Raw genomic sequence first — 26,079 nt, 5'->3', positions numbered from 1 at the left:
ATGAATGGAAGGCAGGAGCTGACATCTTGGACCAAATGACAGTGCTTTGAAGGTGGAGATCTGAAACTTCAATTTGCAGAACAGCTAGAGAGTGACGGTGGTGTGAAAAGAAGGATCATCCATGAAAAAAGGTATCTGTAAGATAATTCCCTTACAGGAGCAGTGGTACAAATTGGGGCATACATTTGGGAAAGGTGGAAGGGAGAGGCTTTGTAATAGCAGAAAGGCGAGCTGCTGAGAACCATGTGAGAACTTCAGGCTGTTTAATACAGATGAGATGGGCTGGATTTTTGGTCTGCATGCAAGTTTAGAGACTTAACAAACTTGAAAAGTATCTTTCAGGTTTCTATCGGGGAGAGATCTTGAGTACTAGATACTAACATGGTCTTAGCTGTTTATCCTTCATTGTGCTATCACTGAGGTTTCTGGGGCTGATGCTAATTGATCTAATTGATGGCTCTCTGATAGGCATTTCTGAGTTTTCTGGTGGCCATTTTCAGGAGGAAGTAGTGCATGAGAATTGTGGCAGAGTGTGCTGAAGCTGGGCAAACACTTAAGAACGAGAGTTGGTGACTTTTCTAGGTGGTAGCTCTGTTACAAAACTAACCCCATGTGAAAGCTGGTGTGAGGGTGGCTTGCTGGCTTTTGTCTGTGAAAAGCAGGTTTCTCGTGATGTAGTAGTGAAGTTGTCTAGGTCACATGGGTCCATGGGCTCCCCAGTTCTTTCAGCTAATGTAAAAGAGGGAAATAAGGTGAAGGGAAAGTTGATTTAGACAGGAGAGCCAGGATGAATTGCTGGAATATGTACTTAATACTCTGTGCGAGTACTCCAGGTTTCCATGTGGTGTTCTCTGTGTTTTGACTAGAATCCATATTTATCACAATTGTTTTGCATAAGTGTGTTTTGTGATGAATCCAAGATCACTGGTCAAACATCAGTGTAAGTCTGTTGGCACAAAGAGTGGTTCAGGTGGTCCTGCTGTTTTCATGCTCCCATTCAGAGGGACTCATTTGGTGCAACTGCAGCCCTTGAACACTGCTGAGCAAAGGCTGTGCTTTGGGGGGGTGAGACACAGAGTGAGAAAGAGGGGGGAGCTGTGCAAGTGTCCCTGTCTCAAAGAACCAGTTGTTGTGCAGACAGCTTAATGCTGGCAGTTCAAAAGGCTTGGATAAAGCCCTCTGGGGAATCTGAAGGTGTGCATGAGCCAGGAGCTTGGAGGAGAAAGGAGCTGCTGATCTGGGAAGAGATGGAGCTGTGGGGAAAGATGAGTGTGGGATAGACTCTGGTGTCCTTGTGGGGAGATATCCAGTGGTGACTCTCATGTGGCAGTCTGAGAGGAAGAGAGCAGGAGGAGAGATTCTGGTGTGTCTTTTTAAACTGGGATAAGGGAATCACCAGCAAAGAGAAGAGGCCAAGGGCAGGACTTTTAGATGGTGTTCATCAGGGTGGGAGTCGAGCCAGGAAAAACTTCTGGCACGTCAAGAAGATGCCCTGAGCCTGTTTATCTTCCTTCTGTTTTCTTCATGGCTATCACCATTGAAGTCTGGCATCTTCAGACTGGGAGGATGGAAATAAAGTGTGTTACTGGGGGGTTGTTTTCCAGGGATCAGAGGGACACTTGTGATAAATGAGAGAAGCAGTTCTGGTAAGTGAACGTGTGCTGGAAAATGGCTCTACAGCCAAACTTGGCTGAGGAACAATTAAAACAAAAATGCTCTAAAACCTGCTTTTTCAGTCAGGAAAGGTGTGGTAGGGTTGGGACAACGGGAAGTCTGGAACTTAATTAAGAGCCAAATCCTGCTGGCACTGAAGTTGGAGAAACTCAAATTGACCCCAGCTGCTGCAATGTGCCATGTGCAGGCTCTCCGGAGATGGGACAGAATTTTGGATGAGCACCACCTCTAATGTGCAGAAGATCTGTCTGTTTATTTTTAGTTTGAACTCTTCAAATGCTGTTAATAACATGCCTGTGTTACTCGTGTGCATGTTAATAAGGATTAATTTACATCTAAATTTTGTTTCTTATGGAGATTTTTTTCTGGGAGACATTCCTTTGAGGCATTCCTTTAATAAGTAATGGGGGGTAACTAATCTTGTTTAGTCTTTTGTTATGGCAGTCAGAGTTTGTGATTGAAATTTATGATTTTCCACTGTTTGAAGCTTTTGAATCTGTATTTCCATGTGATAGTTTCAGTGATTTTAAAGTAACAACACATTGATAGTTATTTTTTAAAATCAATTATATGTGAATTCATATCAGAAATTTTGCCTTCTGTGCTAGTTACTTTGGTATTTTTTGAATGTGGCATCTTCTAAATGCACTATTTTGTACAAATCTTGCACAATAGAAGATGGGGGAAAAATCTTGGGCTATTACAGTTTTTTTATACTGCCCTAGGAATGGATATGGGATCAACCCCAGCCCTCCCTGCTTTTTTGCACACTGGGAGGAGCACACCAGATTCGAAGCTGTGAGCTCTCAGCCACGTGGAACTTGGTTTATTGTTTAGGGAGCTATAAAGATAATTTGAAGGAAGTGAGGCTGTTGTCTGTGGGCTTCTGTTTGCTCTGTAGAGATCCACATCCTTATTAGAAAGTATGCAGATCAAGTTTGTGTCAGAAGGCTGAAAACTGTTGGTTTAGAATTGAGGATGGGGAGTCCCTTTTTGGCAGATGACAAAAATGCTTATGTTTTCCTGCATTTTACTGTAGTATAGGGATTGTCTGTATCTATAGCAAAAAATAAATTGTTGGTCACAATTCTTAGTTCTGATTTTCTTCCTTTATTTGATTTGAGGATCTTAAATGAAGTTAAACCCTAACACTGTTTCAGAAGAAATACTTTATTCATAGGAAAGGATTGGTTTCAGTGCAGAAGGAACTGCTTGGGATTTCATGTACTGTATTACATGGGATATCAGATTAACTGATCTAATGAGGCCCTTCTGCCTCTAAAAATCTGTTACTGGTGCAAATAATGTAGGATAAAGAGGTCATAGTTTTTGCTGCCTGTATTCTTTAAAATCATGTAGCTTGACAGTAGACAGATATTGTTTTCAATCATTTTCTTCTCTTCTTCTTGCTGTTTCCTTTGTATTTCCTAGATCAATAGTGTGAGATTCCCCCTGCTTCCAGACAATGTTTGTTTTGACATCCTGAAATCTTCTCTTGGTTATTTTGTGCGAAATCTGCTATCTCATTTGACTTGAATAGAATCATTCTAGGTATAAACATCTGAGGAGAGCAGCTGACTAACCAACATTACATGCTGGATTGTGATTTGGAATTAAGGTTTCAGTCACGAGAGCTGTCGTTGTCCAGAACATTGGTTGCTTGGGTTCATGCTGGGTTACCAACTGGGAGCTGTGCCATTGTGTTGAAAGGGTTACTGTTCTGTAGCAAATAGGAGAGCTGAGAGTGAGATATTTGTAAAAGCTGAGCAGCAGGTACTTGGCTGTCCCAGGACCTGTGGTAGCGTCCACATTCTTGCATTCTTCCACATTCTTCTTGAACTTGAGGGTGCATTCTGCTCCTCTGAGGCTTGAGGCTTGGCAGGGGGGGAGATAAGGAGTGAACCATAGAGCTGAAAGAGATTCTTTGCCACAAGCATTCTCTTTCTCACTGACAGGTTCAGTGTTTGTGGATGACATGCTTAACCTGCATATGGATATTGTTTTCATCTTTGTGCCTGTTTTGAATCTCTGCTCTTCAGTGCTCATTTTTGGAACTGTTGCATATCTGTGAGATGAATCTTGTTTTTTCCTTTTATCTAGCATCAAAAGGTTAAAAGGAAACTTGAAAAGAAGCATACGTGCTTTTATTTGACTTGCACAGCTAATTTTCTCCTTAATGCTGTGAGCTTCAAATTGCTGCTGAAAGCAAGTTTGTGCACATGCACCAGGAGTCTGCAAGGGGAGAGTCACTGGGAGGTAAATGGGAGGTAAACGTTCAGTTCCTGGGGAGCTGTAGATTCCCTGTTTCCTTATGCTCTTTTGTTAGTGGTGAGCCGTAGGTGATCTGGCTGCACTGTGGACACTTCAGCCTCATGTCAGTCTTTGTCATTTTCTGGGCCTGGTGGGTCTCAGGCTGTGCTGGTGGCCCATGCTTTGTGTAGTGCCATCCTCTGTGTTTGTCCAGAGTATTTGGGTTGGAGCATGCACTCCTTCAATAGAGATAATGCTATTTGATGTCTGATGTCTAAAGCTTTCACTAGAGTAATCTGTATAACACTTCCTGAAAGTCCTGCTTGTTATGAGAAACCTCCCTGCTTCTCCCCTGATCTTGCAAGATCGGATTTAGAAATACTTAGTTCATGTTTTTTCAACATATACTGTAAATAGTTGGTTTGCAGGTTCACTGCTCTTCTGATTGGCGTAGTTAATGATATACATATCTTTAAAGTCTTTGATGCTGGATCAAAAGAAAATAAAATTATTTTGGAAGAAGGAGATTAATATAAATTTTTAAATTCTGTAGTGCATTTCATCTGAAAGTATCTGGAATTACTTTTCAGACCAACAAAATGGCTAAATCCATCATTGAAGCCCGCTGCTCCTACCTGCCTGAACAATAGACATGGCATAAATGTGTTGCTTTCTGTCAAGGGAATTTGACTGGTTTAAATATTGATGCTGTGTTCTTTAGTCAGCAGGCATTAAGGCAGAGATTGTATTTGGTTCCTAGTTCACAGATGAAGTAGTGAGGCAATACTACAGGGAAAATCTGGAAGTGAGCTTGCAGTGTACCCTGCCTCCCTTCTGCCCATTGATGGGTAAGGAAACTGCTGTGAAGATTTAAGTGTATTTACTGCAGCATTGGTAGGGGTTCATGTGGAGCTGCTCCCCCTCCCCTGATTGCTGCAGCAGCAGGTGCATTAGGTAGCTTGGCTCTAGGGGACAAGACTGCTCTGGAGCTTCCTTGACCTGCTCTGGTGTGACTGAGCACGGAACCTGGTGTGCAGTACTGTCACAGGGAGAGGTACAGGACCAGTGTTAGGAATATGCTTGTACCAGGCATGGTGGGAGGAAGCCCTCCTCTGCCTGCATGACTGAAATAGGCTGGCAGGCAAGGTGACTGCATAGTGAAGAGGAAATCCCTGGATATTTTTCACAGCCTTCATTTTTTGCCTTATGTTTCTATGAAGCTGTAAGTCACCCCCCAAAGTATGGAGGCTGCTCCACAAATTCCTGTTGAAAAGAATTCCTCACTGTGTGGAAGGTGAGTTGCTTGCCAGCCTTGGCCCCTTCTGTTTAAAAACATGATTAAACTACTGCAGGTGGGTTTTGTGTGTGTCAGAAGATTACAATTACAAGTTAAAGACCATCTGTCTGGGTTGCTGAATAGTGATCAGCTGGGTGGGAACTGGATTTCTGCTGGTGTAAAGGTTTGTGGGAAAGCAGATGCCCTTGCAGGGATTAGCTCCAGGGGAAAAGGTGTTTTCTCTTTTGTTGCTATATGCAGATGTTCTAGCTAATGCCACATGCAGATGCTTCTTGTTCCACATTAATGGTGCTTTGTACCCCCACGTCTCAAGGAGGTTGTTTAAAGGAGAGAGAAGTGTATTGACAGGATTCAGTTGTTGAGTCTGGTCTGTTTGCCCAGTTCCTCAAACCACCACAGTGAATTCACTCTGGAGCCATGGGCAGGGCTTAGTTGCTGCTGAGCTGGCAGCTCTAGCAGCAGGTGATTGCAATTGTGCCTCCAGTATTTTGGGCTCTTGGGAAATGACTTGAGGGCAGAACCTTGCCATTCTCCCCTTCCCAAGCGTATTGTACAGTCCAGGTTTGAAAGAAGAAAACTTGCAGATCCTTGTCAAGCAATCTCTACTGCTCCCAATCTGACCAGCAAAGGAGCTGTGTGGATTTTCTTTGGTGTCAGTACAAGGAGAGCGATAGTGAAGAGTGGTTAATAATGAAGAGGCTGCTATTGAAGAAGAGCTTGCAGCAAACCCTTCTCCCTCCACTGGGTGCTCAGGCTGTAAAAAGTGGTAGTGATAAAAGCCAGGTTTGCAAACAACAGGTCTGCAGCACAACCAAGCTCTTCTGTATAGGGAGTCAGAATAGCAGTCCAGTGTATTTGCAGTGGCTCATGAGATGGCGCTTTAGATACCTTGTAGACACCATCAGAGTTTTTGGACTTGTTCCTGTCCTGCTTGCAAGTGTTTGCAGTCAGCAAAGAGATGCATTCCCTGCCTGTAGGAGGTTGTGCTCTGCTTAAAGGCCGCAAGAGAGGACACAGTTACAGCAGCAGTGCAGAGTGTCCCACTTGGAAATTGGTTGCCCATTTGTTCATCTGTGTTTAGGGGAAAGCTCTGGAGAAAATTTGTTGAAGAGTTTCAGAGGTTGAATGTGAAATTTTAGGAAACCCTAACTGCAAGCTAGGCTGTATTTTCCCTGTGGTTTTAGGATGAATAGGCATTGCAGTAAGGTGATGTGAGTTCTACACATTAATGTGTAAGACTAGCCTGTAGTAAGTAATATGTTTTGGTGGTCTCTGTCTTTATGGTACTCAGGCTACCCACAGCAGAAAAAAAATCTCCTGAGATAAGGTTTTAAAATAAAGTTCTTATTTCCAGGTAACCTGACCTGTTCAATATCTTCTCTTGTATGAGGAGCAGTGAGTCTGCTTGCAAGGCCTGGGAGCTGTGAACTTCACAGCTAGAGTCAGTGGAGGGGCAGGGCTTGTGCTTCAGGCAGAAACTGGGCTGTTACAGACTCGGATTCAGTATACAGTGTCCAAGTTTGTAAAGTCTTCCCTTCTTCCTGAGTCTCTTATCTGTTCTTTAGGGAAAATGTTAGTGCTTCTTAAATTGAGGATATTGGCCCATTGTAGTGATTTGAAAATGGGGGTGGTGTCAAGACATCTGAGGTTGGGGAAGGATGTCTAACTTAAAATCAGCTTGTGTCTTGCCCCTTCTAGAGCCAACAGCTAAAGATGATGTGGTGGTTTTTAACTATATGGTAGTAAGACAATTTCCATATGGTCTGGGAAATGGTGCAAATCTCTTTTGACACAGTTTTGTGCAATTTAGTTTAAACTTCTCCCTGATAAGTAAAACACTGCAAGCCTAAAGTAATTTTTCTATTGCTTTGAGTGGCCTGGAGCCTTTTTTACAAGGTTTAAGTCACTTAGTGTGGCATAAATGAGTTCGATTTAATTGGGAAAGGGCTGGTCTGTGTGTTATTCTGGCTTTGGTAGCAGGTCTTGCAAAGCAGCACAGCTGAGTCATACTGATATGGAACCCAAGACAGAGCATGCTGAATATTCTGAGGCTGTTTCCTTTTCATGCAGAGTCCAGCGTGCGTGTTTTGTGAAGTTAGGTGTAGGGGTGGTTAGAAAGTTGTTCTGAAGAGCCAAAAGTTTGCTAAGATTTATTGATTGCTGTTGGATAATGAATTTCACAAATGTGAGGAGTTTTACTGGGTCTTGGAGCAGCTCAGCATGATAGAAACCAAATGTCTCCTTGCATCTTACTTGCAGTGAGGAGAAAGCTTCTTCATGTTCTCTGAGTGAGCCCTTCTCTAATACAAGAAATTCTAAGAAATTATTACAAGTTATTCCAAGAAATCTCATGATGTACATGCTCCATATTTCTCAAAGCTTGGCTCAAAGTAAGTTTTATCAAGAAGAAAATTGTATTTGTGTGTGTGTTTAAGTTGGCATCATTGGTGCAGAATTTGCTAAGGATCCTGCAGGGGAAGAAAGGATGGATATGGTTTGAGTTTCAGACCTAGGAGAGGGAGCCTAAGGTTCAGCATAGTCTTTATATACTTCATGACTGTACATTAATCTTGATTTAAGCCAGCATTGGAGAGTTCTATTAACCAGGGTGTCAACCTTACCCTGGGGAGTAACTTTTATTAGCTGGTGTAGTGTATTCCTACAGAGGATTGCTAATAAGAATCTATCACTCTGCCTTTTATTGTTCATAAAGGATGCTTACTAACTAATAACCTACATTGCTGTTAATGTGTTTCTAATGTCAAGGGAGGAAATTTTGGGGCTTTGTAGGTATTGTAATACCAGGGACTTCAGGAAACAGTCAAATCCAGTTTATTGTTCACAGAAGACAAATGAATATACCCGTGTGTCTTCTGTCAGATATTTATCCAACCTATGCTTAAAATACATCCTTTGAAGATTTCACATTCTCCTGAATCAGTCTGCTCCAGTGCCCCTCTGCTCTGCATGTTTAATTTTCTTTCTAGCTAATCTAAGAGGATTTCTCTTTATCCTTCTCCTGGAGGATATGGGAAAAGATGATCACCACCTTTGTTCAAGTCCATGCTAGCAAAATCTGTTCAATGTGATTTTCAGTACAATTGTTAATGTGTGCCAAACGAGGCTGGTGGTTTGTGCCTTGTTCTGCAGTGTGTTGGCAGAGCTTTGTCTGTGCTGCTGGATCTGGTGGGATTCTGGGGGGAGGGCACACCACTCTTCATCCCAGAAAGGTGCTAAATAATTGAAGGGTAGAGAAGAACAGAACTCCTCTGCCTGTAGGTAGGTATGCTCAAAGGCAAAGGCCGTGTTTATGCCTCCTTTTCATCGAGGAGTCATGCACCCTTGGAGGTGTAACATCTTCATTATTTAATGAAGATCTAAAGGAATCTTTAGCCATTTTATGGTAGCTGCTCTGGCTTCCAGCTCCAGGTCTGTAGCAGTGTCATTAACAAAGAGCTGGGGGGAGATGTGGGATGAAGCTTTAAAGGAATTGTTGTGGGCAGAGATAGTTTTTGTAATCTCTAGAAAGGCAGAGCATGTGGCAGGGAAAAGAGCACACTTACAGATGGAGTGAGTGCAGCTACAGTCATACCAAGGTGGCACTGTTGTGAGGCTTTCTTGCTGTGGTAGACAAGTGGGTCACAATGTTGATATGTCACTCTGGGAACTTCAGCTGTGATCAAGAATCTGATGATATGAATTAAGGGCATTTCTGGGAAGGGAACCTGTAGAAGAGGTTGTACTGATCTTTGTGCATGGAGGATTTTGCCCTTGGAGATAGGTCGTTCAATCAGTCTCCTCTGGATGAACTTGCATGTACAGCCTGAAAAGCAACAGCAGAGAGGAGAAACAGTCTTGGAGGCTGCAGCAGAAATGTCCTGTACAAGTACAGCTGGGCTGTAGCTTCCCTTGGTGGTCACCATGCTTATGGAGTGCTTTACAGTCATCTGATGTACATGGCACAAGTGATGGGTGGTGCTAATGGTGCTTTGGTTTGTGACTGTGTGTTTAAGGCTCGCAGTCTTTCCTCTCCATTCCTTGGTGGAGCTCTCTTTTTGGTGTTCCTGGTTAGCTCTGCAGCCTGAGGAATGTGCCTTTCACAGGCACTGTGGCTGCACTGCAGTGTGCTGCTGTAGTGAACCTGCAAGAAGCCAGCAATGGCTCTTGGACTTGCCTCAGAAGGAGTTCTTGAGCTGCTATTACGCGAGCAGAAAACTGGTTTGACTTGTGCTGCTCTTCTGTCCCCTGGTGAGGACAGCGAGCTGTGTCTGTCAGCTCCCTGCGTTAGGGTGGCTGTGAGGCACCTGGGGCCAGCCCTACATCACCTGTGTGTGGGAAGAGGCCCTGACCAAAGACTTTGGAGGGCACACTTGGAAGACCCATCCTACCTCTGCTGTAGCAACTCTGTTTTGTGGTTGCTCAGAGTCACCTGGGAGCACTTCAGTTCCTTTCTGTAAAGTCAGAATTTCCTCAAGTTCTTGCAGAGACAGTGCAGGCTGGAAGGGTGCTGGACGGGTGCTGTTTGCCTGCATGCTGCTTTGTACAGATGAAAGGAACAATAAAACCAGTGCTGGTGTTGGTTAGTGTTATATGCCTTCTCACACTCTCCTAAGGAGGCATTTGGGATTGCTTTCCTTGGGTATTTTTCCTGGGACCTTGTATTTCTTGCTGGAAAGACGTGGTAAAAGGGAGGTGTTAATGCTGCCGTATCTTGACTCCTAGTCCTAATTATCTAGTGATCAAGAAGAATTTTATGGAAAAATAATGTAACTGCATTAATCTGTCTTGCAAAATAAAGTTTTCACCATCTTGGATTATTTAATGAGTCACTTAAAGAAGCCATCAAAGCCCATGTAAGGTCAGCATATAATTGGGCAACTCTTTAAAGAGCATGTGGTCTCTGTAGTAGAGTGAAGTAGCTTAGTAGCTAAAAATCTGTTTCTGGAATTTTTTCCCCTACCTAATAGAATTCAGGTGACTCTGAATTAAGTCATCAAAAGGCGAGAAATTTGCAGTGACAGTTGATTTCCCTGTCCTGTTTCTGGACGGAGAGAATGTGAATGCAGACAGCTGGCTCAGGGTTCTGGTGTTGTGCTAGTCTGATGGGTCAGAATCTGACCTGTAGCAGCTAATCCAAATTCCTTACTTTTTCTTGATGAAAATGTCAAGATACAGCAGAAACCACTGCAGGGCCTGCATACCTCTTGAAGATTTTTTATAAAGAAAGAGTTAAAAAAGAATCTGTGCTTTGTTTCTGTGTTGCTTTGTGGTTGTGGCATCTTCTTTGATGTACGAATTTGGAGACAAGGAACAGAATGTATATATGTGCACACTCAAATTCCCAGTCCTTTGAAAGATGGAGGAGAAATCTCTTTAAATGGTGATGTGAGTATACGAGTAGGTCTGCATGGATATTTTTTTCCTGCATCTATAGATCTTAGACTGAACTACATTTGTTACTGGACTGCATGCTGGCACAGTCCCAACGCTGCAGGCAGATGTATGTGAAGAAGCCAAATAATACCTCTCTCCAACATACAGTCTGCTAGACCTCAGTGTGACAAGTTTATGACAGTAATAATGCTCTGTAGCTCTAGATGAGGATATGAAAACTAATGAAAAACACTACCTTGTATCTCCTGTCTTGCCATGGTGCAGGAAAGTGCTATTAACCTACAGGAGGAAAAGGATGAAGGGCAAGAAGAGGCATAACTGTAGCTGCATCTGCTTCTGAGTCAGTTTGTGGTGTTGATTTTGTGGAAAACTTAGCAACTTATCTGCTTGACTTCTCTTACAAAGCAGCCACTTGATCTCTAACCTGTACTACAAGCAGTGTTATCTGAAAAGCATATTATGTTTCTGTGTTATCCTTGGGCATTGTCATATTTTAAATCCTCTAAATTATGTTTTCTAGCCTGACATTGTTACTATCTGTGAAACTCAATCTCCAGTTCAGCTGAAATAGCTTCTGTGCCTTAGACTGCAAGAGACTTGCCAGCAGCATTCCCTCCTCCTTCCTGAATCGCTTTGCCACTGACAGACTGATAGAGAAACAGTAATTGAAGCCTATCGCTGTGTGACTTTGAAGTTTTTACTTTTATCAGATGATGTCAAGTTAAAACCTAGATAAATGAACCAAAAGCCCAATGCCTTTTTCTTTGCTGAAAAGAATAACTCAATTCCTGGTATGACTGGCAGTATTTGAACTAGAAGTGTGTGTGTATCTTGCTCCCTTATCCGTGTTGCAGATCCTTTATTAGCTGTGTGGAACACTGTTGAAGTCCAAGATTCTCATGGGTCAGATCATGTAGCTGGAGTCTTTGGGGGCTACAGAATGTTGCCTGGCTTATACTACTGTACATAGAGAAGGATTACAAAAATAAAATATGTTTTTCTGTTTCACAGTCTGTCAGCAGGGTCTTAGAGGTGGTGACGCAGCAGCTCATTAAACCTGGTTTTGGATTGACAGGGCTGCTTCCAACTAGACTATAGAAAAGTGTTTCAGGTTTTAATGAACAGTAGAAATCAGTTTCAGCTGAAGAGCTATGTGTTAAGAATCGAGTACAACAAAACACCTTCTCTAGAAAAGTGGCCTGACTGATCTAATTTGAGCGGCTGGGGGGAGATGGTGTTGAACTAATTGGCCTTCTAGAAACAAATTCTCAGCTGAATTTATTGATGAGGCCCATTCTTATGCTAAAAGTAAAGAGTTAATATTTCATTTTACTCGGTTTGGAATATGCAGTAAGGCTGACTGAGATGGGAGGAAGCAGTTTGGCATCCATTTAATGTCAGGTTAACAATGGCACACTATCACATCCAGCATTCTGTCTGTCTTGTTTCAGAATTCACAAGACACCAGGTTTTGGAATTCTAAGAGTGACCATGCTTTCCCATCTGTGTGAAAGTTTCATTGCTTTATTTAGAACAAAAAATAATAATGGGATACTTCAGTTTGGAATAGGTATCTCAAAGGAAATAAACTACTTCTGACATTACAGGAGCAGGAAGGCTTACATAGCTTCCAGCCTGTTCAGCAGAAAGCAAGAATGCTGATCTTGTCAGTAAGTGTCCAGTGAGAACAAACCTCTGAGAAAATAACAGAATTACAAAACAAGGCATCAGTCTTCTAAAATCACAAGAAAAAAAGTTATTTAAATACTCGATTCAGCTTAGTCATGGTTATGTTGAAAATAACGCTAAGAGTTGTGAAGGAGAGAAAATGTAGTGAAAGCATTGTGAAAGGTGAGTAGAGCCTGGCCAGGAAGTACCTGCTTGGTCTGGCTGAGCTCCCCCGGGGTGTCAGCTCTTTGTGTACCTGTGCTGAACCCTGAGTGGCTTCTTTTGTTACACTTACAGCTTCTGTTCCTCTGATCTGTTTCAGTTCTAAAGAGTTCCGTTTAAGATAATTATCCAAGAACTAATGATTTAGTTGAACACTTAATTAATGCTTTACTTTTATTAATCCACAAGAATTCGTGGAAACCTCTTAACATGATGGATGCTTGTTTGTGTAGCTGTGGCACTAGAGCATTGATAGGAGCTATTTGCCTGACTTGTTTAAATGTGTTTCTAGAGCTGGATATAGAAGCCAGAATGTATGTGGTTTGTCCCTATAATTTTCCAATTGGTTTTCCACTTGTGCTGTCAGCTGCTCAGATGGCTTGTTCTTTTCCCTTAGCAAAATGCTGGCTCCCTCAAGCAGTGCAGGATGCAGAATTCCTTTCTCTTCCCTTGTTTGTGGTTGATTTTTTTTGTTTCTTTGTTTTGGTTTGGCTGAGGGTTTTGGGTTTTTTTTTCTGTTTTTGATTTGTTGGGGGTGGGGGTTTGGTTGTTTGTTTCTTTGGGATTTGGTTTGGGGTTTTTTTTTTCTTGTTTTTTTTTTTCTTTTCTGTAAAATGCTTGCAGGTGAACAGGTCTGGAGGCTGGATTGCTTCAGCCACAGAAACAGACATGGAACAGGCACTGCTTGAGCTGTCTTAGCAGTGTCAGCCCATCCATGTGTCCCAAGGTGAATCTTGAACCAATGATTGCCAGGCTGTTCACCTCGCTCTGCTGTGGCTGGGCTTCCCCAGGTGTCCTTTGCAGGAGTTTTTCATAGCAGCGAGTTATGCTATGACTACAGTAGCTACAGTAGCCAGAAAACTCTCTCCAGGCAGGTTTTGTTGAAGAGTTATCCCATGGTGCCTACTATCACCTCTTTCACATCTGGAATGTCAAGTGAGTTGGTTGATAAGGAGTGGTTTTTGTATGGAATTGGGTTTTCCAGACAGCTTATTAGAGAAGCCCCAAGTACACAGCAGAGCCACAGGGGGACTGCACAGCACTTGGCGCATGTGGCGTTTGCTCCAGAGCAGCTCTGCAGGCATTTCCATGGCAAGAAAACTCCCTTGATGTGTGCTGCAGGTGTCCCAGACCCTGGATACTCGTGGCTAGGTAGCCTGCCTGAGATTGCAAAGCCCTTTTGGGTTCCTGAGCACATGCCAGGCACCCATGTGGCCCGAGGGTGTGCCCTGATTTAGATGCATTGTGCTTCACTATGCTGTCATATAATTGAGTATCTGTTTGACACAACTAAAAAGGCATCTGTTTTCAGTCTGAGGGAGGAAAACAGATGTTTTATTCTCTTGTGAGAGCTCACAGTGATGCATCAGCTGTTGCTCCAGATCTCAATGATGACAGCCAAAAAGGCAAAGGGAAAGACACACAGGTCAAAAGGAGTTGAGGAGATCAACACTGAATAATTTATATTTCCTTTGTGTTAAGTGACATGTGGGATTTGGTTCTGAAGCATGTAGAAAGCATTACCCTTTAAGCTGGAATTAACTTTTAAATGGGCAAGGACAGAATATTTTTTCATTGGTTTCCTAGACCAGATAGATCAAAGTCTTGGAAGAGATCTAGTTGCCAAAAGTTAAACGATATTAAAAATGATGCTGGACTTGATCAAGAGCTGTGCTAAGAGCTGGATGTAAGACATAGTTGCAAGAGGCATGCACAGGCTACAGAGTGGTTGAAGCTGCTGAGCCAAAAGCTGTGTAAGAAGGTCTGCAGCGTGCTAGGCTGGGCCAGTGGTGTCACTTCACATCAAACATCCTTGTCCCTTGCAGGATCACACAGCAGCTCAAGCAGAGTGCATGCTGACAGCTGCCCAGCTTGCAGATGGGCACTGGTACATATCTGCTGCTGTGAGATCTGGTTCCACCTGCATAGGCACACTCAGGGGAGCAGGTCAGCACTGGGACTGTCCCCTTCTGTGTTCTTGTGACACTGTTTCTGCTGGGGTCCTGGATTTAGCTGGAGTATAGCACTGATGGTAAGCCCCTGAAAGTTTTCCCTTGAAGTTGTTTGACATGAATTGAGAAACAGCAATTAAGAATAGCTTGGAGAGGGAGTAAGTGGGAATGGCAAAAGAAGAAACTGGTGTAGTCAAGAGATTAGGCAGTAGCTCTCAGTCTTCACTGACCTTCTAGAACAGTGGGAAGCATCACTCTGTATGGGCTGTGCTAGGTCTTGTGGCTGCTGTAGGTGCTCGGTTGGATGTATGTAGCTCAGCTGTACCCCTCACTGGTGTTGGTGCGACTGGGAAATGTTTTAACCCATGCCTTTAAGGGTCATCCTTCTGGCTGAAGTGGTGCCTTCCTCTGTGGAATTCCTTCTTCCCACCTCTCACCCCTTTCTCTTCCTAGCACCCATCTCTTCACTTTCCTGGGCTATTGTATCTTTCTGTGGATGACAAAGGCATCTTGAACCTTTCTTCTTTTCTGAATGGAGTTCTTCACTGTTGTACATTAGGCTGTTGCTGATTGTGTCTGGAGACACTTTCCAAAGGCGTGGGACTGTGTGGTACATGCTGAGCAGGCAGTCTGGCTGTGCAGGGTGGGAGGTGCTTTGGAAGTTCTAGGTCTTACGGTGTTTCCAGAGTGTTACAAAGACTGGGGCTACTGAAAATGCTATTGCATTTTTAATTGCATGTGTTCCTTTCTTCCCAAACAAGGCAAGAACAAAGCTTCATTAGCTACGACCTAGCAAGAGCTGTCATCATCTTGTAAGTTCCCCACTCAATTTGGCTGCTGCCTACTCCTCACCACTGTGGCTGCTCTGCCTCCCTGACTGATCCCCAGCTTTTTTCACATTGCCAACAGCTGCTGGGACTTTGCTGTGTCTGCGCCTCTTTGGTGCCCTTCTCATGAGGCTGGCCATGCATCCTGTCATCATTGCATTGCAGTATTGCTGTTCCTCATAAAAGCTGGTGTTGAATGGTGTAATCTGGAAGTGCAGATGTTCAGAAGCTTGGGAACTAGTGATCAAGGGGAGTATCCGGATATTTGAACATCCTCACAGTTGTTACTAGACTTTGTGAGCCCTAAGGGAGCAGTGATTATCTGCTAGGTTGCGTACTTGCCTTGTTTTTTTCCAGATGCTGTCTAAACCCTCAGAAACACTTCTGTTGCAGTTTTAAAATGTGTTGACCCTCTCTATTCTTGTAGTGTTAGAGATGGAGTTGGGGTCAGTGCTTCTGTGCTCAGAGCTTTTGAGGTGCTCCAGCTAATATGGTTCTGCCTGCAGGCAGATTCCCAGTGTGATTTCTCACTTGCTCTGTGCACTGTAGCAGCCTTTTGCTGCTAATGGAGGGGAAGGCAATGTTACGAGGTAAAGCAGCCTGCTCTGTTAATAAGGCACATTGCTGTGCTAGCAATTGATTAGTTGCCATAATAAAGCCTTTCCATTTTCCTACAAAAAGCTAAACAGGGCAATGCAATGGCCTTGTTATTTTCCTTGCCATATTCTTTTTGCTTTTCTGTAGCAAAAGGAATGTTTCATACAATGAAGCCTCATTGTATGAGGCTTCATTATGCCTTGAGCTCTGAGATGCAACTGGTTACCAAAGCTACAGGAAAGTAGTGGCGCTGATCCCAGGGCAAGATCTCATCAGTGCTCACAGAGTTATATTAGTTTTTCCTTCCTGGCTGAGGACCTGGCTGTAAGTGTAGACACTCAGTTGGGGGCAGTAGAAATGAACGGAATAGTGTTTGTGGCTAATGTTTTGTGGTGAGGAACCAAAGGCAATAGCAGTTGGTAGGGCAGGTGTTTTTTTGGATGTTGTTTCATGTGAAGACACTAAGCATTGAGTATCCATAGCTGTAAGAAGCTGCATAAGCAGGATCACCTTCCTGAAAGATGGTGCTGCTGCTGTTTTTCCAGCAGTGTTTGGGGTAATTGAGATATGGAAGTGTGAAGTGAGTTGTAACTTTGCTTTCAACTGCAAAGTCTTTGTGTCAGTGGTGATTTACCTGCTGTGCTGTCTGACCTCTGACCTTGCTCAGGGTAGAAAAGCCTCCTGTACTCCACAGCAGTGACTCTGCAACTTGTGCTTCCCTCCATGTCCTCTGGAGAAAGCCCAGTGGCTGCTCCTCTTCTCATCATACACAACCACAAGTTGAGAATCTTTGCAAAACAGGGTGAAGTTATTCTTTGGAACTCCCCCTTCAGTTCCCCTGAGCAGGGGCAGGGTAAGGAGCACTGTGATTGAGGGCTGACTTGGTCCAGCTCTTTCACCTGGGACGTACTTGTCAGCTCTTCTGGAAGCAGATGTCTGCATTTCAGGGTGATCATGTTCTTTTAAGCATCACCCTGTTTGTCTTTGTGGAATTTTTATAATGATAACTTTTTGCTCTGTCGTGCATTTTCTTTAAATGGCTTTGAATTTCTCATGTGTTCTACAAAATCTCTAGCTTTTAGATCAAGAGACAACTGAGGGGCTTTTGTTGGCTTTTCTTACTGAATCCAGAAGATAGTTACTGGAATTTTTTGCTTTTGCACGTGAAAGGTGCCCTTGTGTCCTAACAGTAGTGGTAAAAATGCATCTCTGTAGAGATAATTTCTGACAACCTTTTCTTAATGTCTCCCAACATTTAAATGACCTTAGTTCCCCTGGAATTTATTTCACTGTAGAACTATGCATTTTTTACTGAGTTGCTCATCTGTTACCAGGCTTGTAAATTAAGAAGAACTTACAATAACCAGTTTTTTGCTTATTTTACAAGTGCTGGTGGTTTCATTGGGTGTTTTGGTTCACCTAATTCCATCACGGAATTTGATGATTTTCAAGGTGGTGTCTGTGACAGAACAGATGGTATCTCATCAATCTAGAGAAAGAACTCAAGAATATATATTTAAAGTTTTCCCCCCATTCAGCTCTTTGACCATAGCTTATAGTCATGCCAGTAAAACCAGTTGTGCTGCTGTTGCTGCCTTTTTCTTTGCTGGTGTTGGTTTTGTAAATTGTTTTGTACAAAAAAACTTAGCATCTGTGTCTGTGTGAGGATTGTTGGGCTGGGGAGATGGACTCATGCTTCCAGTGCAGATGTGGTGCTGCCTTGGAAGATGAATGTGAACTCTTGGAATGGCAGAAGGAGATGGACTGTTCCAGGGCGGATGTGGTTATAGTTGTGTGCAGGGGGGATGCAGCATTTCAGAAGCTGATTCCAGGTTTCTCTGACAGGACTTTGGTTACTGCTGTGCTGACCCAAAATACCTGGCTTCAAAACTAAATTTGCCAATGTCATCTAACTTCAGCTTGGTCTTGAGGGCCCAGTTCAGTTGTGGTGGATGTTTCATGTCACAAGGAATTAGAACTGCTCCCTCTCTGACTGATCAGCACTGATCAGACCAGCAGTGATGTGTGCCATCTATGCTTGCCTTGGACTTCTCAGTGTGTGATCTGAAATGTTACACTTTTTTCAAAAGCATATTAAATTTACTCCAAGTATGCAAGCACTTCTCCATGTTTTTGCTTATGAATCCAGAAGATTAGCTAAGCAACTGTTCAAAAAACCCTGGTTGAATACTCTTACAATTCTTTTCTTTTTCTTCATATTGAGATTTAGAAATCTTGTCTTCCATTTCCTATTCCTTCTCCAAAGAGAACCTCTCAGACAGACTTCAAAGTGAAATAGCTGAGCTGTGTCACCAGTGGTGGCAATCAGCATGCTGGAGCAGCATGAAGCAAGCTGGTGTCACAGCTGCTGTAGAAGCTCTCTCCAGCATTCCCGTTTAGGTCCCAAGCTGCCAGGTGTGGAAGGTTCAGCAGGAGGCTGGCAGAGTGCAGTGACTTTGTGGGGGTGTACTGCCCACCCCACTGCTGCTTCCCTGCAAAGAGGGGGGATGAAGGTTCCTGCAGCCACCACCACGTCCCTGCTGTGGCATGGTGTGGTGAATGGAAGGAAGGGCTTGTCTCCCCCCAGTTTGGCCAGGCTATTGGGGTGGCCTGGAGCTGATTCACTCTTGTTTCTTTGTGCTCAATCAGATGTTGCTGGATTGTGCAGCTTCTTTACCCTTTTATGGGAGTGTGTTTAGGTGTGTCATTTTAAACTGGATGGATTTGTCTGCCTTGCTTGGTGACCATGTACTGCTGGAGCAGATGATGATGGACTGTCTCTCTCTGATACAGGGAGCTGCCTGCAAGTCTTTCAACACCACCTAGATATTAAAGGACAGATGCTTTGAGTTGTTTTTGTTGACCTCTGAAAAAAAGTACTGTCTGTATTGGGAAAGGCTGTGTTGCATCCTGGGAACTAACAAGAGACTTCTTTACTGGGAGAGATGACCTGGCATTTGGAGAGAGGCAGGAGAAGGGTTTGCTGACAGCCCTTGGCGCCTACAGAAAGTACTCTGAGACAAGACAAAGCAGCAGCAGATGCCAAATGAGCTGAATACTGGGTGGCACAACTTGCTTTGTTGACTGTCTTGGGGAATCTCAGGAGTCGAATGAGCAGAAGCAGACCCTCAGGCTGAGGGCTGTCGCTCTCTGATTCTGTGATCACTGTTTTGGGGGCCCGTGTAAATAGGAGGCTAAAAGATCTGTGCTGATGTAAAGGCCTGGAATAGCTGTGTAGTTATCAGCATTGCAGCATTATCTGGAATTTCGGGTGGAGAGCTGCCCTTCCTGTGCCTTGGTGTGGAGCTGTGCCCGCCAGCTGGCTGCCCTGGGGAGAGGCCTGCATCGGGATCAGGCAGTGGGATGGCTGCTGCCAGGGCCCATCGCTGCTCCCGAGCTTCCTCCTGGGCCCTGGTGTGTGTTAATTCAGGCAGAGCCCCTGTAACTGTTCCAGCAGTGAACGGGTGGGCTCTTCAGTGCACTCAGTGCAGTACAGCCAGGGCTGGAATTCAATTAATTCTTTGTTCATTTGCCAGCCGTGCCCTGGGTTGTCTGTTATCTGTCTGTAGCGGATCTGTTGACTCTGTCAATCCATACATGATTTCTGCTTTCTGCCTCTGACCTTCTGAGGCAGGTGTCACATTGGGGTTGATAAATGAATTCAGCATAGTTGGGAGTAACATTTGCTCACCCCAGTTGCTGTTTCCTCAATAGCTGTCCAAGCACCACTATAGTAATTGTGCTAATTTATAAGGACAACAACAAAAAGTCGTGCATGGCTTTGCTCATCCTCCTGGCCTTCTCCTGGGGGTGAACTGCAGGGTATGTTTGCACTGTGCATGTGTTTTCTTTCATGTTTGAGTGATGAGTTCCCCTCACTCTTCCTGGCTTTCGGGCAGTTTGAAGAAGAGATGGATTCCTTCCTCTCCCGGGATCGAATTTATCCCTGGGGCACATCTCTGTAATTGCAAGCAGCACACTTATCTCTGTGCTGGATGCTGCCGTGATGGGGCTCTGATCAGGCAGCTGTGAATGGTGACTGGCACTCAGAGTCCCATTGACTTTCCCTAAAAGCATCTCTGCACTGATGCGGATCTGGAGCCCACCCTCTTGCTGGGGCTCTGCTGCCGGGCCCCAGGCGAGTGAGGCTCCCCTGAGCCGGCAGACACGGGCAGCGATAGCCCTTAGGGCAGCTGCCTGAGCATTTGGCAGTGGTGGATTAAATCCAGTGTGCGAGATGAATGTGAAAACGAAACACAGCTTAACAAAAGCACGAGGAAAGAGCTCCTTTGGTGTATGAATCAATATTGTTGAATTAAAAATTGGCAGTGTTGAAGGGTCTGTTACCGTGAGGGTAGAAGACTGCAGGCGCTCTTTGGAGAAGGTGAAGTTGTATTGTTGGGAGAAGGTAGGATCCAGGGGCTGGTATTTAGGAAGGTGTTTTTCACAGGATACTTGGCATGGAATAGTAGGCTGTTTCCCCTGCTACACCACTCATGGTTCCCTGGGTGTTCGGAGCCGAATGTGGAGCGGATCCCTGTGACAGGCTGAGGGCTGTGTAGTGACCGCGGGTGCGCGGGTAGCGCACGGGGTTAGCGCAGAGCAGCCCCGCGGGTGCCCCGCACGGACTCCGCTGGGAGCAGCGCTGTGCATGGAGGGGGAAGGGAAAACGGGGGCGGTGCCGGGAGGCGGGAGCGGTGCCCGGAGGCGGGAGCGGTGCCCGGAGCTCGCAGCCCCACGCGGGTCCCGTATAGCGCCGCGGGGTGCTCGGTTCAGCTCGAGGTGAGCATTGTTCAGATCGCGCCGCGCACACGCCGCGGTGCGAGGTTCCAAAAATTGCGCCGCGCACGGAGCGGGCGCTGCTGTGTTGTTTAAGGCGTTAGCAGGGCTGCTCTCGCCATACGCTCATTGAGCAGCCGCGCAACCCCCAGATAAGGACGGTTGGCGGCCGCTGGGGCGCGCCGCCCGTAGGGGAGCGCGAACCGCGCCCAGGTCCCGGCGAGGGGCGGCGCGCCCCCGGCCCGCCCGCTGCCCGACGCCCGGCTCGGGGGCGCGCACCGCGCGGGGCCCGGCGCGCCCGGGCGGCTCCGACCCGGGTTCGAGCCCTTCGGCGGCGGCGCTACCCAGAGTGCTCCGCGCCAGACCGGTGCAGATTTGCATAGAGGGCGGGGCACCGCGCGGCGGCAGCGGCGACGGAGCGCGCCCTCTGCCGAGCGGCCGCGGCACTGCAGGCAGGGCACGGCTCCGGGGAGCGCGGCTGCGGGGGTAACTCTGCTCCCGGTACCGGGAGGGACAGCGGGGACACAACGAGTACTGCTGTGTACGTGTATGTACGGGAGTGCAAATATACGTATTTATGCCAGTATCATAGAATATGCTGAGCTGGAAGTGACTCACAAGGATCATCAGCTGCAGTCCCTGGCTCTTGCACAGGACAGCCCCAACAATCCCATAGGTGCCTGAGAACCTTGTCCAAACACTCCTTGAGCTCTGGCAGGCTTGGGGCCACCACCACTGCCCTGGTTGTTTGTGTATATATGTACAGGTGTGGGTATGTACAGGGAGCTGGGCTGTGTTGGAACAGTCCCGCTGGCACCACCTCAGGAGCCTGGCTGTCCCTAGCGCTTCCAGGGGTGATGAGACTCGGTGCTGATCCAGAAACCTAGGTAGAAGTGTCTTGTACCAGCACGATCATGATCTGTAGAGTTTTGTGAAGTGTTTCACATACAGGTTACACAGTGCATTCAGTATGTGATGTACCTTTTTTTATTAAATAAGCTTAGTTAAAATCAGGGCAGGCTTTCTGATCTGCAGCCTGTCATGAAGCTTCTCTCAAACTAGGTGTCTTTCTTTGAATTCCAGTTACATCATAAAAGTGTTTGGTTTCATTTCTGCCAGTAAATAATTAAGCAGCTCTTAGTGCATACCATTTTCTAATTATAATTGTAATCATTGCAATGAATTAGGAATGCTAGTTACAGCAAATACTGAAATGGTTATGCACATGGTTTGTGTACCTTGCACACCCATACATATGAATTTAGCACTGAGCAGCAATCACAGTTGCAGTGCTCTCCTAGTTCATTGCCTGTTCTGTGCTTGCAGGTGGTTCTCCTGGGGATTGACATCATCTCTGCACTGGTGTCCCGCTTGCAAGATCGCTTCAAGGCCCAGATTGGCACAGGTGAGGAGTCTCTGTGTGAGTGCCACCATCACTGCCAGCACCTGCACTGGCTGCTGGACTCAGAGCTGTCTTTCTTCTGAGGAGAGCACTCGGGAGGCTCTTGGTGTTTTCATGCTCTGCTGAAGGGTAGTGAGGCTGGTGCCTCCATTGGGCTTTGGGGGAAGAGCAGAGGGGCTCTGCCACTGTTACAGTTTTTTCCTGGGGGATTTGAATGTTCCTGTTTTCTTTCCTTAGTGCTGCCAAGTTTACTTGATAGGCTGGGAGATTCTAAGGACTCAGTGAGGGAGCAGGATCAGACCTTGCTGCTGAAAATCATGGAACAAGCTGCTAATCCTCAGGTATGTTTAGCAGTCCTCCACAGCATGAGTGACTGGCTGTGTGAAAAAAGGAAACCTTTTTTTCTGTCAGAAGGTTTTCTCTGCCATTTTTCTGTTTGCAATGACTTAATTTCCCTACACGTTGTTATAAGATGTTTACTTCACTTGGGAAGGCTGTTGCCTGACAGGATACACATGAGCGTGTGTCAGTGGATTTCCCAGGGATGGAATGGGTATATGAGCTATTGTTCCAGGTTTTTGGAACGTACTTGCTTTCTGTAAGTACATTTTAGGTAGTGGGGAGTTACTGTGAAGTGAGTACAAAACAAAGAATTAGTCAGATCTAAAAGTATCTTGCTCCTTTTTGTCCTGTTCGTTTGGATGGGTGTAATGCTCCATTATTTTATGTTGAGCTCCAGAGGTGGTGTGGTGTATGTCTGCTCGAAGACCGAATCTGTTTCTTACCCCATCTCATTTTTTTCTCTTTCCTCTCTTCCTCAGTACGTGTGGGACAGGATGCTGGGAGGATTCAAACACAAGAATTTTCGGACAAGAGAAGGGATTTGCCTCTGCCTTATTGCAACACTCAATGCGTAAGTCAGAACCTTCTGCAAACCTGTGTTGTGTACATGAGCCTGCTCTGATTCATAATGGTGCTTTTTGTTCTTTATCCCCAGATCTGGAGCTCAGAGTTTAACACTGAGTAAGATAGTGCCACATATATGTAACTTACTTGGAGATCCAAACAGCCAGGTGAGCTTTTGCTGTGAGTCACATCTAAAGGTTGTGCTGGTTGCCTTGTTGGTAAATGAGCTAATTGTGCTGCCAGTGGTGAGCTCTGAACAATGCTGTGCACACAGAACCCTTGGCTGGTTTTGGAGAGGTATAATTTGAAGTATGTCCAAACCAGCATATCATTTACTCCAAGGGTTCAGCAGACCAACATGAATCTGCAGGTGAGGTGAACAGAAGAGGGAAACCTTTGTGGGAAGGGAACTCCTGTGCCTTGGAGCCTGAATACAGGGGAGGCTGCAGGGATCCCTCTGGGCTCAGTGCAGCACCCCTCACCTTCAGAGAGAAACCAGTCTGGGCAGGGAGGGCAGATGGGGCCAGTCAGACAGCCTGGCCATGTGCACTGCCACAAGTTGTACAGACAGTTTCTGAATAGGGGGGGAAGAATACCTGTATCACGACCTTTAATCAGTGATGCAAGCCAATGAAAATACAAGTGGAATAAAATCTGTTACTCCTAAGTGCTTTTTGTCTTGTTTGGGATTAGATGCAAGTATGTGGGGTTAGTGAGAAGAGGGAGGTGGAGAAGTAGTGTTCAAACTCGCTGTGTAATGTGGACTGGCAATTTTTGAATAATGCTGTTGGTTGTTCTGCCAGCATGGGTGACACATCTGTGGTCCAGGTGTGGAGAGGGTGTTCAGCTGGAAGGAGGTGTGGGTGTCCAGCTGGAGAATGGGTTTGTGTTTGCTCTGGGGAGTTGGCCAGATTTCTGTGGCTGTCAGAGTCTCCCCTTGCTAAGAGGACTGAGAGTGAAGCAGCCTTCCCTTGCTGCTTGTGCAAGTGCAGGGTGGTAAAACCATTTCTCCAAGAAATTTAATGTTTAGGGTCCTCTGTAGTTCTGAGCTGGGACTAAGTAAGCTGTTATCCTCCAAGGAAATCCTGGGTTTAGGGCTTGGACTTGCTAAGCACACGGGTGCCTTGATCCTACCATAGGTGAGCTGTTGAATGAACTGGAAAGTTGGTGAGGGCACTGAGACATTTTTCCTCTGTGCTGCCTCTTCCTTGTGCCTGGCACAGCTCCTTGTCCTGTATCCAGCTGCAGGGGGAAACAAGGCTGATCTCTTTCCCTTTTTCCTGGGTCTGGTCGCTCATCCCCAGAAAGCCTGTGCCTGAATTGGTCAGACAGAAATCGCTGTGCCAGCGGTTCTGGGTGAAAGAGTGTCTGCCCTGGAGCAGGGGCTGCTGCTGAGCGCTGGGAGACTCGCTGGGCTCGGTCACTGCTGCCCTCTCTTGGAGAGAGGCGAGAAACAATTCCAGGTCAAGTCCAGTTTTTTCTTTTGTTGTGGATGTGGAAGCTGTTCCATCAGAGCCCTTTTCAAAAATAGTGCTTTTGTTGTTTTCAGCTGATGCGATTGAGTAACCCAGTGTGCATCTTGTGTGACAACACCTTAAACTCTGCTCATTTTCTCAAAAATAAAATTACTGAAGCTTTGTAATTGCTGTGGTAGAGTAAACCAAGTATGATGGTGAGGGCTCCTTGCCTTGCTCCTTGGGATTTACAGTCCTGCAGCTGTGCCTCTGCTTGGCTGTACACACAGGGCAATCCTTGCAGTGCTCAGGCTGGCCTGGGGTCTGTGTACCCCGAAACTGGGGGCACCAGAGAGTCCCCACAGCCTGCTGTGCCAGCAGCACTGGTGGCAAATGGGGCTGATGGGCAGGAGAAGAGAGGCAGGAGTGCTGAGTGAGGGCTGGCATGAGTGGAGGAGGGGTTTGCAGGCTGGCAGGGACCTGCTGAGCAGGGAGAGGTGGGTGTGCGTCAGGTGTTAGGGTGGCTGTGAGTCAGGTGTCAGTATTTTCTTTGGCCAGGAGGCAGGGTATGTGTGCCTGCCCTTTGACTCCCACCTACAGGCAATTCTGGCTTGTGTCTCAGGATATTCCATGTCTGGTTCTGGGGTGTGTGTGAGGGTAGCTGCTGGGCCATCCTCTGAGAAGCAGAAGTGCACAGTCAGTGTTTCTGTAGGCAGAGCAGTTTGTTTACCTTCTCTGCCTGCTGTGTCTAGTGGAGGAAGGGTTTAAGTACAGAAAGGTGACACTTAATCAGATTTATGTCTCTTCTGTTGGCTGGATGGAAAGATGTGCTCAGCAATTTCTTGCAAATCAGTTTGGAAAATATGCAAAATTCATGGTGACTCATGTGATTTACTCCTCCTTTCCTCCTTGTTTTGCTATCAACATAGAAATGTAAGTTTTTAAGACAGCATTAAAAATCAGTTTATTTGATAATCTCCCAGTAATATAAGATCTGTCTATGTCTCTATCCTTTTTTCATCCAGTAAATGTACCTGTTATATACAATGGGAGGAGTTTGGCAAAGGCAGCCAAGCTCCTTTTGCATGAAACCTTTCATCTTACACCTTCACTGCCTCTTCAATTCAATTACCTGCTGGTACTGTTAACATGTGAAAGGCAGGGTTGGAAGCTCCTTCATGAGCTGTGTGGTAATGTGTGTAATGACAGCTGTTGTTGCTGAGAAATAGATAAATTTAGTTCTCTAACGTAGGACTTATTAGGGGTTTATTAATTTAAATTGGAAAGATGATTGATTTCTCTCATGTCTCACGTCCAGGTTCGAGATGCAGCAATAAACAGCCTTGTGGAAATTTACAGACATGTTGGTGAACGTGTAAGGGCTGATCTCAGTAAAAAAGGATTACCCCAGTCTCGGTAAGTTGAGAATGTCCTTAGGTCTTCACTATTTTTGGGCTGCTTTTTACTCCCCTCCTTCCTTCAGAAGACTTCAGGAACCTCATGATTGAGCCTTTTCCCGGGATCATGGTTTCAATTTTTATTTTTTAATCTGATAAGCGCTCAGATTTACTTAGTGCAGATCCTGTACCTTTGCCCAAGTATGTCACAGGATCTTTGGAAAACTACAAAAATTATTACAGATATTTAGTTAACTGAT

The 26,079-nt window shown here is 45.4% G+C and overlaps 1 protein-coding gene and 1 non-coding gene across 15 annotated transcripts in view; one reads left to right on the top strand and one right to left on the bottom strand.

Annotated features, from left to right (window-relative positions):
* Nucleotides 1–26,079, top strand: part of CLASP1 (cytoplasmic linker associated protein 1) — a 170,608-nt gene that overhangs the window by 22,941 nt on the left and 121,588 nt on the right. For all 14 annotated transcript variants that reach the window (XM_030952206.1, XM_030952207.1, XM_030952219.1 and 11 more), the window contains exons 3-7: nt 21,987–22,065; nt 22,300–22,403; nt 22,884–22,975; nt 23,060–23,135; nt 25,741–25,838. In XM_030952206.1, coding sequence (XP_030808066.1) covers nt 21,987–22,065; nt 22,300–22,403; nt 22,884–22,975; nt 23,060–23,135; nt 25,741–25,838 — 449 coding nt within the window. The remainder of the gene's footprint in view (nt 1–21,986; nt 22,066–22,299; nt 22,404–22,883; nt 22,976–23,059; nt 23,136–25,740; nt 25,839–26,079) is intronic.
* Nucleotides 20,707–20,823, bottom strand: LOC115906053. The gene has a single exon (XR_004060905.1). It is a non-coding gene; the product is annotated as a U4atac minor spliceosomal RNA (small nuclear RNA).

The sequence above is a fragment of the Camarhynchus parvulus genome, chromosome 7 (assembly GCF_901933205.1).
Source record: "Camarhynchus parvulus chromosome 7, STF_HiC, whole genome shotgun sequence".
In the NCBI taxonomy this organism is placed as follows: Eukaryota; Metazoa; Chordata; class Aves; order Passeriformes; family Thraupidae; genus Camarhynchus; species Camarhynchus parvulus.
This window is presented reverse-complemented; position numbering and strand designations above follow the sequence as displayed.